This window comes from Ornithorhynchus anatinus, chromosome 21 (assembly GCF_004115215.2).
Source record: "Ornithorhynchus anatinus isolate Pmale09 chromosome 21, mOrnAna1.pri.v4, whole genome shotgun sequence".
Classification (NCBI taxonomy): Eukaryota; Metazoa; Chordata; class Mammalia; order Monotremata; family Ornithorhynchidae; genus Ornithorhynchus; species Ornithorhynchus anatinus.
The window spans coordinates 23575880-23590258 of record NC_041748.1 but is presented as its reverse complement, the minus strand read 5'-3'; the positions used below and the strand labels follow the sequence as shown (position 1 = coordinate 23590258).

At 56.7% G+C, this 14379-nt stretch overlaps 1 protein-coding gene across 2 annotated transcripts in view; it reads right to left on the bottom strand.

Moving 5' to 3' along the window:
• The window catches only part of TXNRD2 (thioredoxin reductase 2), a 93909-nt gene that overhangs the window by 51902 nt on the left and 27628 nt on the right, over nt 1-14379 (bottom strand). For both annotated transcript variants that reach the window (XM_029049048.2, XM_029049049.2), the window contains 3 exons: nt 10801-10820; nt 9046-9137; nt 4307-4481 (listed from right to left, as the gene is read on the bottom strand). In XM_029049048.2, coding sequence (XP_028904881.1) covers nt 4307-4481; nt 9046-9137; nt 10801-10820 — 287 coding nt within the window. The remainder of the gene's footprint in view (nt 1-4306; nt 4482-9045; nt 9138-10800; nt 10821-14379) is intronic.

Genomic DNA, 14379 nt, shown 5'->3' with positions numbered 1-14379 from the left:
CCTTTCAGTTCCCCTTTTCCCTTTTCCTCCTCCCTGCACTGTTTTTTTAGGGCTAAGTACAAGGCAAACAGCCCCAGTCAATAGGATTTTAGCAAATAAGTTGCCTTTTGTTGAGTCTTCGGTAGGAAAATGCACATTAAAAGGGAGAGACAAAAAAAATCTTTCTTTGACCGGGGTTTGCTCATTCTCCCCTGGAAGACGCTTCGGCCCTCCCCCACTAGACTCTGAGGACAATTGACCCTCTTCGGACACTAACAAGGCTCTTTCAGAGCTGGCATTTACGGTGAAAGATAAGGAAACCATACCAAGACCGGGGAGACAAAAGGCCCGGCCGCTCTCCGCACAACCTCACCGAGACTGACAGCTGGGGGGGAAAAAAAAAATCAATCGATCCATCAATCAGTGGTATTTATTGAGCACTTACGGTGCACAGAGCACTGATATAAACACTGGGAGAGTACAATCAACGGTATTTACGGAGTGCTTACTATGTGCAGAGCTTGTGGGCGGGGGAATACGTCTGTTATATCGTTATAGTGTACTCTCCCATTTATTACGGTGCTCTGCGCGCAGGGTGGCTCAGAGGAAAGAGCCCGGGCTTGGGAGTCAGAGGTCACGGGTTCTAATCCCGGCTCCGCCACGTGTCAGCTGTGTGACTCTGGGCAAGGCGCTTAACTTCTCTGGGCCTCAGTTACCTCATTTGGAAAACGGGGATTAAGACGGTGAGCCTCAGGTGGGACAACCCGATGACCCTGTATCTACCCCGGCGCTTAGAACAGTGCTGGGCACACAGCAGGCGCTTAACAAATACCAACATCGTTATTAAATCCAACTGTCTGGCTTGGAAGATTACAATACAGCAGAATGAGCAGAAACATTCCCTGCCCATAACAAGCTTACGGACTAAAGGACGAGCTCGTAGTATGCTAGGAATCCAGCTGGGTTCTAAACGGGGCTTCCTTCGAGAAGCAGGGCTTCCAGCCGGTCAATCGTATTTACTGAGCGCTTACTCTGTGCAGAACACTGGACTAAGCGTTCGGGAGAAGACAAAATAACAGAGTTCAATCAGTCAATCGTATTTATGGAGCTCTTAATCCGTGCAGAGCACTTGGGAGAGCACAAAGGAGAGCCACCCAGAGCCGGAAAAGCAGCCCACTGTCACCGGCCGTCAGTTCCGGGGTCCACTCCGGCCCCGCCCGGCCCCGGGAATCGACTCGTCTCCGTCCGCCGGCGCGAGCGGGATGCCAGGGGGCCGGGTGTCAAGTTCTAGAGGAGCTCGGCTCGGTCCCCGCGTGAGGGGTCTATGACCAGGCGGGACAACCAACCCCACCAACCGAGGAACCGGGACCTGCCCCCGCTGGACACCCAACCTGACGAACGGAGGCGGACGGCCGTGCCCTTTGGGTTCCATCTCTGCCCACTGATAAGCCCCTCCCCTGGAAGGGGCGGCGCCCCTTCCGCCAGGATTAAGGGGACTCTTGACTCAAGGGTGGGAGAGGGAGGGGGAGAAGATAAAAAGGAGGAGGGAGGAGGAGGGCAGAGGGGCGATACCACCCTGCCCCAGCCCGGGAGCCCGGCGGGCTCAACCTTCCCGCTGGTGGCCACGAGCGAAGGGCGGGTCCACGTGGGAAGAGGCTATCTCGGCCACCACCACCTGAAAGCGTGTGGACTTGGAGGGAGAGAGGACCTGGGCGGTCGGAACGACCAACCGAGGAGGCGGGACCCGTCCCCGCTGGACAACTGACCCGACCAACCGAGGAGGCGGGACCTGCCCGCGCTGGGCAGCCAAGCCAACCGATTGAGGAGCCGGAATCTTCCCCCATGGGAAAACCGACCCAACCGACTGAGGAGCCGGGACCAGGCCCTGCCCCTCCTGGGCAACCGCGTCGACCCATCGAGCAGGCGGGACCTGCCCCTGCTGCAAAACCCACCTGACCAACCGAGGAGGCGGGACCTGCCCTTGCTGGACGACGACCAACCCGACCAACCGAGGAGGTGGGACCTGCCCCCGCTGGGCAACCGCGCGGCCGATCGAAGCGGCGGCACCTTCCGTTGCGAGACGACTGACCCGACCAACCGAGGAGGCGGGATCTGCTCCTGCCGGGCGAAAGACTCGCCCGACCATCGAGGCGGAACCTGCCCTTGCCGGACGACCGCCCTGACGGACCGAGGAGCCGGCCCTGCCCTCGCGGGACGACCGACCCGACCATCCGAGGAACCGGGACCTGCCCCTGCTGGACACCCAACGTGACCGACGGAGGCGGACGGCCTTGCCCTTCGTGATCCATCTCCGCCCACTGATAAGCCCCTACCCCTGGCTGGGGTCTCCCCTTCTGCCAGGGTGGAGGGGACTCGACTCAAGACAGGGAGTGGGAGAGGGAGGGGGAGACGATAAAAAGGAGGAGAGAGGAGGAGGAAGAAGAGGAGGCGAGTCAGGAGGAAGAGGAGGACCACAAGGAGAAGGGGAAGGATTAGAGCAAAGCCAGGAAGAAGTGGAGACGGGCTTAAACACGCTCTCTTCGTCCCCTCGAAGTGGCATTTCCTCCCGCCTCCAGGATGTCTCCTCATGGAAGTCCTACCAGCACCTCAACCTCTCAACATGGAAGCAGCGTAGTTCAGTGGAAAGAGCCTGGGTCTGGGAGTCAGAGGACCCGGTTTCCGATCCCGGTTCTGCCATCTGTCGACTTTGTGAACTTATCTGCTATTGTTTTAATGAGATGTTCTTCCCCTCGATTCTATTTATTGCCACTGTTCTTGTCTGTCCCTCTCCCCCGGTTAGACCGTAAGCCCGTCAAAGGGCAGGGACTGTCTCTATCTGTTACCGATCTGTACATTCCAAGCGCTCAGTAGAGTGCTCTGCACATAGTAAGCGCTCAATAAATACGATTGAATGAATGAACTTGGCCAAGTCACTTCGCTTCTACGGGCCTCAGTTCCCTCATCTGTAAAATGGAGATTAAGACCGCGAGCCCCGTGTGGGACAGGGACTGCGTTCCACCCCATTATCTTGTATCTACCCGTGTGCTTACAACAGTGCCTGGCAGATAGTAAGCACAAATACCACAGTTATTATTCTCGTTGATTTTTCCAAGGCTGAACGCTTCACCTTCTCTCTCTCCCAAACCCTCTCCACTGCCTGATGTTGTCTTGTTTCTGTCCGTCCGTCTCCCCCGATTAGACCGTGAGCCCGTCAGTGGGCAGGGACCGTCTCTATCTGTTGCCGAATTGTACATTCCAAGCGCTTAGTACCGTGCTCTGCACGTAGTAAGCGCTCAATAACACTACTGAATGAATATTCCCACCCCCATAGCGACCACCACCACCTCACCGCCCCTTTCTCTCCTTCCAAATCCACACCGTCAACGTTATCCTTGACTCCTCTCTCTTTCCGCCCCACACGAGGTCGCTCCTGGATCTGTGCTCCTCCCTCCACCCGGGACTTGGATCCTTGACCTCGGCCCAAACGGCCTCCACGCTCTCCAGCCTGTTCGTCGCCAGGCCTCCTGGATGGTTATTCTAAAACGGTTTCCCCGGCGACCCCCAGTCCCGTTCTTCTCCGCATCCAGCAGGAAGGCCAGACCCTCAGCCTCGAGCCCTCCTTCGGCTCTCTTCACACCTGCACTCTCTTCTCCCACTACCCCCCAGCTCCCACTCTCCCTTCCTCTCAAGCCAACCTGTTTACCACACCTCTTTCTCGTCTCTCAGTGTCGACCTCTGGCTCGGGCCCTCCCCCTTTCCCGGAGCCTTCCGCCGGACTTCCGCCCTCCCCATTCTCAAAGCCTTCCTCAACTCCCGCCTCCACCGGGGGACCTGCCCTGCTTCATTTGAATAATAATATTGGCGGTATCTGTTAAGCGCTTACTATGTGCCAAGCAGTGTTCTAAGCCCCGGGGTAGATAAAAGGTAATCAGGGTGTCCCACGTGGGGCTCACGGTCATCATCCCCATTTTGCGGATGAGGTAACTGAGGCCCAGAGAAGCAAAGTGGCCCAAAGTCAGACAGCAAACTAGTGGTGGAGCCGGGATTGGAACCCATGACCTTCTGACTCCGAGGCCCTATCCACTGTGCCGCGCTGCTTCTCCCTGAGGGACCCATCCATACCTAGACGGGACTCTCTCAAGCATTCGGGGCAGCGCTCTGCCCGCAGGCGGCACCGGACGAACCCTCCAGATCGGCCGGTGGGTCGACGGTCAGAGGCCCTCGCAGCCCGAGCCCGGACCGTTCCCCCGGCCTCGCTCTGCCCCGGCGGAAGCCCCGGGACGACGGCGTTTCTAGGCCGGTGAGCGGCCCCGACCGTCCGGTTTACCTACGGCCCACAGCACGGTGTCAAAATCGTCCGTCCCTCGCCCGCCCGAGCGGCCGTCGGTCCACGTGACCCGCAGGCGGGCATCCGGCAGCTTCTCGACGTCGGTGGGGGTGCACTGCTCCAGAAACCGGGTGCCGAGGGACGCCATGGACTCCTTGACCAGCAGAGACATTTGCTGCAAAGCAAGAGAGGGCGAGGTGCGGATGCCCCATCCGAGGACCCGGAGAAACCTCCCGCCGCGGGCTTCCCCGGGCCCGGCCGTTCGACGCGGGGATTCCCGGATCGTTTCCGCCTCACGCCAAGGACCCCCCTCTCCGGGCCTCCCCCGCCTCCCCCCGCTTTCCGGAATCTGGAAAAACAGGATCGGGTTTACGCCCGCCCGGGTTCTTGGATTTTAACCAGAGAGACGGAGTTCTCTACCGGGGCTCCGTCTCAGTGGAAGAGGCCACAGGCAGAGCGTTCAATTGTATACAAAGCGGAAAGAGTAAAAATATCTCCGCATTATTCACTGTTATGTATAAATACGATTAAGATTTAAGGGCATCCCACAAACGCTCTGCTAGTCGGGGCCTGCGGCCGAGCCGCCGAGCGCTGGAGCGGCTCCGCCGGGGGCGGGGGGCTGGGCCGGGAGCCGCGGGGGCTTGGGGGGGGCCCCCGGGGAACACCTAGGTCGTGGAGGAAGTGAGGTGGCCGGGCAGCGGCCAGCCCGGCCCCCGAGACCGAAGTGTAGGAAGCGGCCCCGTCTGGCGGAGGGAGCCGGGGGCCCTGGCAGTCGGGAGGACCTGCCTTCTAATCCCGCCTCCGCCATTTGCCTGCTGCGTGCCCTTGAGCCGGTCACTTAACCTCTCTGGGTCTCCTTTACCTCCCCTGCGAAATGGGGATCCGCTATCGGTTCTCCCACCCGTTCAGGCTGTGACGCCCACGGACGACGGGGAGCTCCGTCTAATCTGACCGTCTTAAATCTTTCCCAGAGCTCAGGAGAGCGATGGGCACGGAGTAGGGACTTAGATGCCGAGATGACGATGATGATCACTATTACTATTATTATTATTATTAATAACCCAACAGCGACCTCTAGTATTCACTTATGCAGTTACAGCAGCCCACGTCCCTTAGTTCTAATAATAATAATGCCGGGATGGGTTAAGCGCTTACTACGTGCCAGGCACTGTACTAGGCGCTGGGCTGAATACAAGCAAATGGGGTTGGACACAGTCCCTGTCCCACAGGGGGCTCCCAGTCTCAATCCCCATTTCACGGATGAGGTGACCGAAGCCCAGGGAAGTGAAGTGCCTTACCCAAGGTGTCACAGCAGGCAAGTGGCAGATCCGGGATTAGAACCCATGACCTTCTGACGTCCAGGCATGTTCTTGATCCACTATATTGGACCCTTTTTTAAAAAGACGGTATTTGCTCCGCGCTTACTATGCAACAGGCACTGTACTAAACACTGGGGTAGATACCTGCTGATCGGGTTGGACACGGTCCCTGTCCCACGTGGGGCTCCCCATTTTACAGGTGAGGTAACTGAGGCACAAAGAAGTGGAGCCACTTGCCCAACGCTGAGGTAACTGAGGCACAGAGAAGTGAACTGACTTGCCCAAGGTCACGTGGCAGAGTGAGGAGAAGAACCCGGGTCCTTCTGACTCCCAGGCCCTATTCACTAGGCCACACTGCTTATCCAATTAATCCCCATTAAGTCTTTAATTGTAATTAAGTCTTAACTCCCACTTTAATTCCCTGAAGCTAAATCACTTAACTTCTCTGTGACTCAGTTCTCTCTCCGGCAAAATAGGGATTCCATGCCTGTCCATTCATTCCCTTGTATTTATTGAGCGCTTACTGTGTGCAGAGCACTCTACCAAGAGCTTGTTCTCCCTCCTACTTAGACTGTGAGCCCCATGCGGGACCTGCCTGCCTTGTGTCTATCCCAGCGCTTGACACACAATAAATGCTTAACAAACACCACAACTATTATTATTAATAATAATAATAATGTTGGTATTTGTTAAGGGCTTACTATGTACAGAGCACTGTTCTAAGCGCTGGGGTAGGTACAGGGTAACCAGGTTGTCCCACGTGAGGCTCACAGGTTTAATCCCCATTTTACAGATGAGGGAACTGAGGCCCGGAGAAGTCAAGTGACTTGCCCACAGTCACACAGCTGACAGGTGGCAGAGCCGGAATTCGAATCCATGACCTCTGGCTCCCAAGCCCGGGCTCTTTCCACTGAGCCACGCTGCTTCTCTAATCATTATCACTGACCAGCTTGTAGGGCCAAGTATTAAATTTGCCAAGAAATTGAAGGCAAAAATGACCCTGTGCTTCCACCAACGACCCTCCAGCAACAAAGAGACCCACCGAGCCGGGGGAGGCAAATAAAAGAAAAGAAACGATTGCATCGATGAGAACGCTCATCCACCCGACGGCTAGGAACACGGTGGTATTCGTTGAGCGCTTACTCTGTACTAAGCGCTGGGGTGGATACAAGCAAATCGGGTTGGACGCAGTCCCTGTCCCACATGAGGCTCGCGGACTCCATCCCCGTTTTACAGATGAGGAAACTGAGGCTCAGAGAAGTGAAGTGACTTGCTCAAGGTCACACAGGAGACAAGTGGCAGAGCTGGGATTGGAATCCACCATCTTGCGACTCCCAGGCCCACCACACTTGCATGGGTTCGAATCTCGGCTCTGCCACTTGTCAGCTGTGTGACTGCGGGCGAGTCACTTCACTTCTCTGGGCCTCAGTTCCCTCACCTGTAAAACGGGGATTAAGACTGTGAGCCCCATGTGGGACAACCTGATTCCCTTGTGTCTACCCCAGCGCTTAGAGCAGTGCTCGGCACATAGTAAGCGCTTAGCAAATGCCAACATTATTATTATTATTACCCCGGCAGAGCCGGAACAAGGAATATGGATTTTTCAAACAGTGCGTTTGTTTGACATAAAGCTTCGCTGTGGGCGGGGAACGTGTCTACCAACTCTGCTATACGACACTCAACCAAGCGCTTAGTCCAGTGCTCTGCACATAGTCAGCGCTCAATAAATACCACTGATTGACTGGTGAGAGCGGCACTCGACCCCACAACGAGGAATGGCCTTTTTGTGAGACCAGTGGGGCTGGGACCGGGAATCCCCCAGTGGCCCTTAAGCCGTATACGAGCTTCCGGGGGAATTTCACCTTCTGCGGCGACTTCTTCGAGTTCAAAGGGGCGTGTGTGTGAGTATGTTTGTGGGCAGAGGATCGTTTAGGAGGGATCGGTTTCTCTGTGCGGGCAGAAGATCATCTGGGGTAGGTTAATAATAACGTTTGTATTTGTTAAGCGCTTACTATGTGCGGAGCACTGTTCTAAGCGCTGGGGTAGATACAGGGTAAGCCGGTTGTCCCAAGTAAGGCTCACAATCTCAATCCCCATTTTACAGATGAGGTAACTGAGGCACAGAGAAGTTGACTTGCCCACAGTCACACAGCTGACGAGTGGCAGAGCCGGGGTTCGAACCCATGACCTCTGACTCCCAAACCCGGGCTCTTTCCACTGAGCCACGCTGTTGGTCTGTGTGTGTGTGTGTGAGCTGTGGGTGCAGAAGATTATTCGGAACAGGTCAGGGTTTATGTGTGTGTGTGCGCGCAGAAGATCATTTTGGGTGGGTCAGTTTGGGACGGGTTGTTGGCGGCTCATTTTGGAGAGGTGAGTTTGGGTGTTTGTCGGGGGGAGAGGGAGGAAGAGAGAGAGAGAAGAGTGTGTGATCATTTTGAAGAGATCAGTTTTGGGGTGTGTTTGTATGCGGAAGATCATTTTGGAGAGGTCAGTTTGGGTCCGTGAGAGCGTTTAAGTGGAAGACCATTTTGGAGAGGTCAGTTCTGGGGGGGCGTGCGTGAAAACAATCACCCTGGAGAGGTCAGCGTGGACTTTTCCGTGGCGCTCCCCGAAGGGACGGTTTCCTGCCCAGCGTTTCGTGCGGCGGCGCAGACGTGAATCCCGAGGGTGAAACCCGAAAGCCCCCGAACAGCGAGCCAGAGCGAGCAGAGCATCCTCAGCAGGCACCTCCGCCCAACGCGTCCCAGCCGGCTGACCGACGGCCGGCGGCCCCCCCGGACAGGTCTCTTCAGGGAGAGGGGCCCGTGCGGCGCTCCGAGCCCCCGTCGGGCCATCGGACAATGTGTGCTCCACCTTCCGGGGGAGACCGGGGGCAGGGGGTGATGGGCACAAAAGCCACCCACCATGGACGGCTCCGTGCTCATTCCCGGGAAGCGGCACGACGGAGTGGCCCGAGTCCGGGTCTGGGGGGTCGGAGGACGTGGGTTCTAATCCCGGCTCTGCCAATCGATCCGCCGTGTGACCTCTGGGCTTCGGTTACCTCATCTATAAAATGGGGATTTAATCGTTGCCCTCCCTTCTCCTCAGACCGTGAGCCCGCTGTGGGACAGGGACGGTGTCTGACCTGATTGTCTTCTATCTACCCTGGAACTCAGTACAGTGCCTGGCCCACAGTAAGTGCTGAACAAACGTCACTGTTATTATTACCGCTGTGAAATGTAGCTAAAATGGCGAGCAAACCGCTTACCAATTCGCAACCCTCCTGCATATAAATCGAAAATATAAAACTTGTACATGGATAACGGAGAGAGGGGAAGGGAAAAGCGAGCGAAGAGAGAGGGTGCCCAAGAGAGGCAGAGAAAGGAGGAGGAAGAGGGAACACAGGGAATTCCACAGAAAGAGAACTGACACAGCCCCTACCTGGTCAAATCCTCGAAGCGGGATACTTCTGATCATTACCGTGGTATCCAATCCAATCCCCGTGAGAAATCCAGCACATTCCAAGGAAACATCTGGGAAGTGATCAACTCAAGGAACAATCAATCGATCCATCAGAGGCATTTATGGAGGACCTACCGGAGGCGGAGTAAGCAAGAGAGGGTCTCCGAAGGGGTAACCCCGTCGGCCACGAGTTAACCACGCCGCAGGGACTTCTCCTCTCCGGCCCCGAGGACGGAGGCGCGGAACCCAGGCAATCCGGTCGGCCCAAATGCCCCGGCCACCTCCCGCCCCAGCCCGCCCGTTCCTCCCGGGAGCACGGCGGGGCCGGAGGAAGGATCCACCAGGCCCGCGGGCCCCTCTCCCGGGCCCCGGTCTCTGTGCCAAAGTTACCCCGCGCTCTGACTCCGGAAGATGGGAAGGGGTGACCGGGGATGGGGTGGGGTGAGAGGAAGAGCCGGGTAGGAGGGGTGAAGGCCGGGCGGGGAAGGAGTCCAAGGGCCCGTCGAGGCCGGGCCCGGGGAAGGCTGGACTGGACCTTTAGAAACAAAGCCGGCGGAATCCGGCCTTGGGAGCGGCCGTAACAAGAGGACTCGAGCCACTCGGAATTCTGCTGGAGGTTTCTCCAGGCCCTGGGCACTTAGTAATAATAATAATAATAATTGTTATTTGTTAAATGTTTACCATGTGCCAGGCATTGAACCAAGCACAGGGGTGGGTACAAGCAAAAAATAATGATGGCATCTGTTAAGCACTTACTATGTGCAAAGCACCGTTTTAAGCGCTGGGGAGGATACAAGGTCATCAGGTTGTCCCACGTGGGGCTCACAGTTTTAACCCCCATTTGACAGATGAGGTAACTGCGGCCCAGAGAAGTTAAGTGACTTGCCCAAGGTCACGTGGCAGACAAGCGTCGGAGCCGGGATCAGAAACAAGGTCCTACTGACTCCCTGGCCCGGGCTCTATCCACTAAGCCATCCTGCTTCTCCCGCTGGGCCACACTGCTCCTCATCTCTAGCGGGGTTTCTCAGGTTTTTCCCACAGGATCGCCCATTTCACAGAGGAGGAAAACGGAGGGTCAGAGAGGCTAAGTGACTCGCCCAGGGTTACGCAGCAGGTCGCGGGGAAGGTGAGGGCTAAACCCCAAATCTCCCACTTCCCAGCCCTGGGAAACAAGAAAAGGAGGAGACAGACGTTAATATAAAGCCGCAGCGTGGCTCAGTGGCAAGAGCCCAGGCTTGGGAGTCAGAGGTCGTGAGTTCGAATCCCTGCTCCGCCGCTTGCCAGCTGCGTGACTTTAGGCAAGTCGCTTAACTTCTCTGTGCCTCAGTTACCTCATCTATAAAATGGGGATGAAAACTGTGAGCCCCACGTGGGACAACCTGATCACCTTGTATCCCCCCAGCGCTTAGAACAGTGCTGTGCACATAGTAAGCGCTTAACGAATACCAACATTATTATAAATACATGAATTGCGCGTAGGGACATAAGTTCTGCGGGGCCGGGGGCGGCGGTGAAGAAAGGGAGCAAATTCAAGCGCAAGCAAGCAAGAGGAAGGTTTTTTCACTCATCTACAGGTAAACCCCAGACAGAGTAAAGCGTCAAAGATGGCAGGATTTTTCTCATCATTTGAGGAGCCTGAAAGAAAAGCTGGAATTGAGAGAACGGTGCCTTCCCAGAGAAAAGAGGAAGGCTGATTTTTAGTCGAATATCGTCTCTACTTTGGCTAAAGGATACAGCTGGCGCCAACCACCAACCTGTGAGGGGTTAAAAACACACACACACACACACACACAAAGAGCACTTCGGTGACTATCTCTGAACGTCCACGGAACCCACACATACGAATGATTTTGTGGCGCGGGGTGTGATTATAAGATTAGAGCTCTCATCTAGGAATCCGGGAACTTTCGCAAGTGAAGAACCGATCTGGGAATTCTGATTTGGTTTGCCGTGCCCGGTTAGGAAAATGAGGCGGCTAGATTTCCAGCAGGAGAGGGAAAACCGGGAGCGGGACGGATTTACTTTCTAAAAGTTGATACTCGGACTTGTCTACTATGGAGCTCCCCTCTCGACCGTAAGCTCCTCGTGGGCAGGGAACGCGTCTAACCGACTCTGTGACGTCGTACGTTCCCCGACGCTCAGTCCGGTGCTCTGCACGCAGTAAGCGCTCAATAGGTACCACTGAATGAACCATTATGAACTGATGCCAAATCGGCTAATGTCCCTTGTACAGAAGCCAACGGAGGAACGAAACGCAGCCCCGCCCCGTCCCGGCGCCTTCTACGATGCCCGGCACGTGGTAAACGCTTAACAAAGTCGCCATTATAATCGCCTTCTCTACTACCCTTTTGCTTTGAACGCATTATTTATTAAGTGCTTAATAAAACCCGCCGCTTGATCCCCTGGGCCCGCCTCCCCTCGGCTGGGTCGACAGGAGTGGAACCCCCCTGCCAGCCCCCACATCCCAGGAGACGTAGCCCTACGGGCTCTCAGTGGGCTCTCAATGGTCCCTCGTGGCAGGACCACTTGGGCAAGTCACTTGGCCTCTCGATGCCTCAGTTCCCTCACCTGCCAAATGGGGATTCGATCCCCGTGCTCCGACTCAGAACGTGAGCCCCACGTGGGACCTGGTTATCTTTTATCTACACCAGCGCGTAGCACATAGTACGTACTCTACAAATTCCATCACTTCCATTATTACCTCTATTACTATTATGACACGTCCGGAACACGTCACCCCGCTCCTCAAAAAACTCCAGTCGCTGCCCATCCACCTCTACATCAAACAAAAACTCCTGACCGTTGGCTTTAAAGCCCTCCAACATCTTGCCCCCTTCTTCCTCACCTCACTTCTCTCCTTCTACAGCCCATACTTTGCTCCTCCGGTGCCTCGATCTCTCCCGTCTCCCCGCCGACCCCTAGCCGACGTCCTGCCGCCGCTCTGGAACGGCCTCCCACCCCAGATCCGACGGGAGACGATTCCTCCCCCGCCCTTCGAAGTCTTATTGAAGGCCCATCTCCTCCAAGAGGCCTTCAAAGACTAAGCCCCGCTCTTCCTCATCTCCCATTCCCATCTGCGTCGCCCTGACTTGCTCCCTCTGCTCTTCCTCCCTCCCAGCCCGCAGCACTTACGTATATATCTGTCATTTTATTTATTTGCATCGATGTCTGTCTCCCCCACTCTAATCTGTACGTCCGTTGTGGGCAGGGAATATGACTGTTCACTGCTGTAGTTTACTCTCCCAAGCGTAGTACAGTGCTCTGCACCCAGTAAGTGCTCCATAGGTACCCCTGATTGGTGGAGCTCAGGCCGGATCCGCTGTGGTGGCGGGGCAGAGTCTCGTGCGGCCGGGAAATTTGTCCTGGTGGCCGGTGGCCCCGGTTGCCCCCACGAGTCACTGGGGGCAAACTCACACCCCCGTCCCCTGGAATGGGTTTCCGGCCCCTCCCGATCCAGAGCAGAGCCCTCCTGGCTGGGCCATGTGCAGCCCCGGCGCCCTGGGCGTTTTCCCCGGGGGAGGAGATGGAGAGGAAAGAGGTAACCGTGTTCCCCCATCTCCCAGATCTCGATCCGGCTCATCCCCGACTGCCCGGAAGCCCCCACCTGCCGTATCAGAGAAGCAGCGTGGCTCAGTGGAAAGCGCCCGGGCTCGGGAGTCAGAAGGCATGGGTTCCAATCCCGGCTCTGCCACTTGTCAGCTGTGTGACTGTGGGCGAGTCACTTCGCTACTCTGTGCCTCAGTAACCTCATCTGTAAAATGGGGATGAAGACTGTGAGCCTCACGTGGGACAACCCGATTACCCTGTATCTACCCCAGCCCTCAGAACAGTGCTCTGCCCATAGTAAGCGCTTAACAAATACCAACGTTACCGGGCCTCTCGGGGCCGAGCTGTGACCGGAATGAAGTCCCGTAGTCGCGGAGAAGCCCCGGAAGATCGGCCACTGGGAACGGCGGCCGATTAAACCCCGTCCGTTTACCCATCGCCCGGGATGGGATCGATGGGGACGGGCCTCGCCCGGGGGAGGGGAGGGGAGGGAGGATGGGGCAGCTGTGACCACCGGGAGCCCGGAGGCCGGGGGAATGCCGCCCGTGCCACGGGGGCCGGCAGAAATCAGACAGAACGCAGGCCGGGCGTCCCAGGGTGCGCCAAATGACCTCACCACATCATCTGCTCTCACATCCTTCGGCGGTGGAAACGGCGGCGACTTCCTTCCCCCGAGAGGGACGGACAACGCGCCGTCGGCCCCCCGGCCACTCGGGCCCCCAGCCCTCGGGCAGCTAGCTCCCTCCGGGGTGCCCCTCTCCCAAGAGTCGGGGGGTGACCGTAGTTCGGGGTGGGAGGTTGAGGTTCGGTCTTCCCGATCCCGTTCTTCTCTCCCCCGAGCCCTCGACGACAGTGGGAAAGCGCGCCGAGGGGCCGGGGCCCCTAGGTCCAAATGGAGAGAATCCCTTTACGATGATGGTGATGATGACAGGATGCGTGAGGCGCTTACTATGTGCGTCAAGCACTCTCCTAAGCACTGGGGAAGATAAAAGCTAATCTGGTTGGGCACGGCCCCCGTCCCACACGGGTCTTAACCCAGTCTAAATCACCATTTTACAGATGAGCGAACTGAGGCCTGGAGAAGTAAAGTGACTTGCCCGACGGCACACGGAAAATACGTGGCCGAGCCGGAATTCGAACCTAGGTCTTTCTGACTCCCAGTAATTTTAATAATTGCAGTACCTCATAATTAATAATGATTAATAATCGCGGTATTTGTTAAGCGCTTACTATGTGCCAGACAGCGCTCTAAGTGCTGAGGCAGAAACAAGATAATCCGGTTGGACACAATTCCCGCCCCACCCAGGGCTCACGGTCTTAGTCCCCATTTTACAGATGCGGGACCTGAGGTACAGAGAAATGAAGTGACTTGCCCGAGGTCACGCAGCAAACAAGCTGCGGAGCCGGGATTAGAACCCACGCGCTTCCGCCTCCCAGGCCCGTGCTCTATCCACTAGCACTTACTATGTGCCAGACACCGGGGCCGGAACGAGAATCCAGGTCCTTCCGACTCCCGGTAATAATAATAACGATAGTAACTGTAGCATTCGTTAGACACTCGGCATCTGCCGAGCAATGGAGCCGGGATTAGACCCCAGGTCCCTCTGACGCCCAGCCCGGGCTCTACCCACTAGACCACGCCGCTTCCCGTTAGCTCCGGGAAGCACGGCGGGGGCCGATTTAGAGCGTCCAAAACCGGCCCTTCCCGATCCCGAGAGTTCCCTCCGCCGACGCGGTCGTCTACACCCCGGTCTGATAAAGTACAGA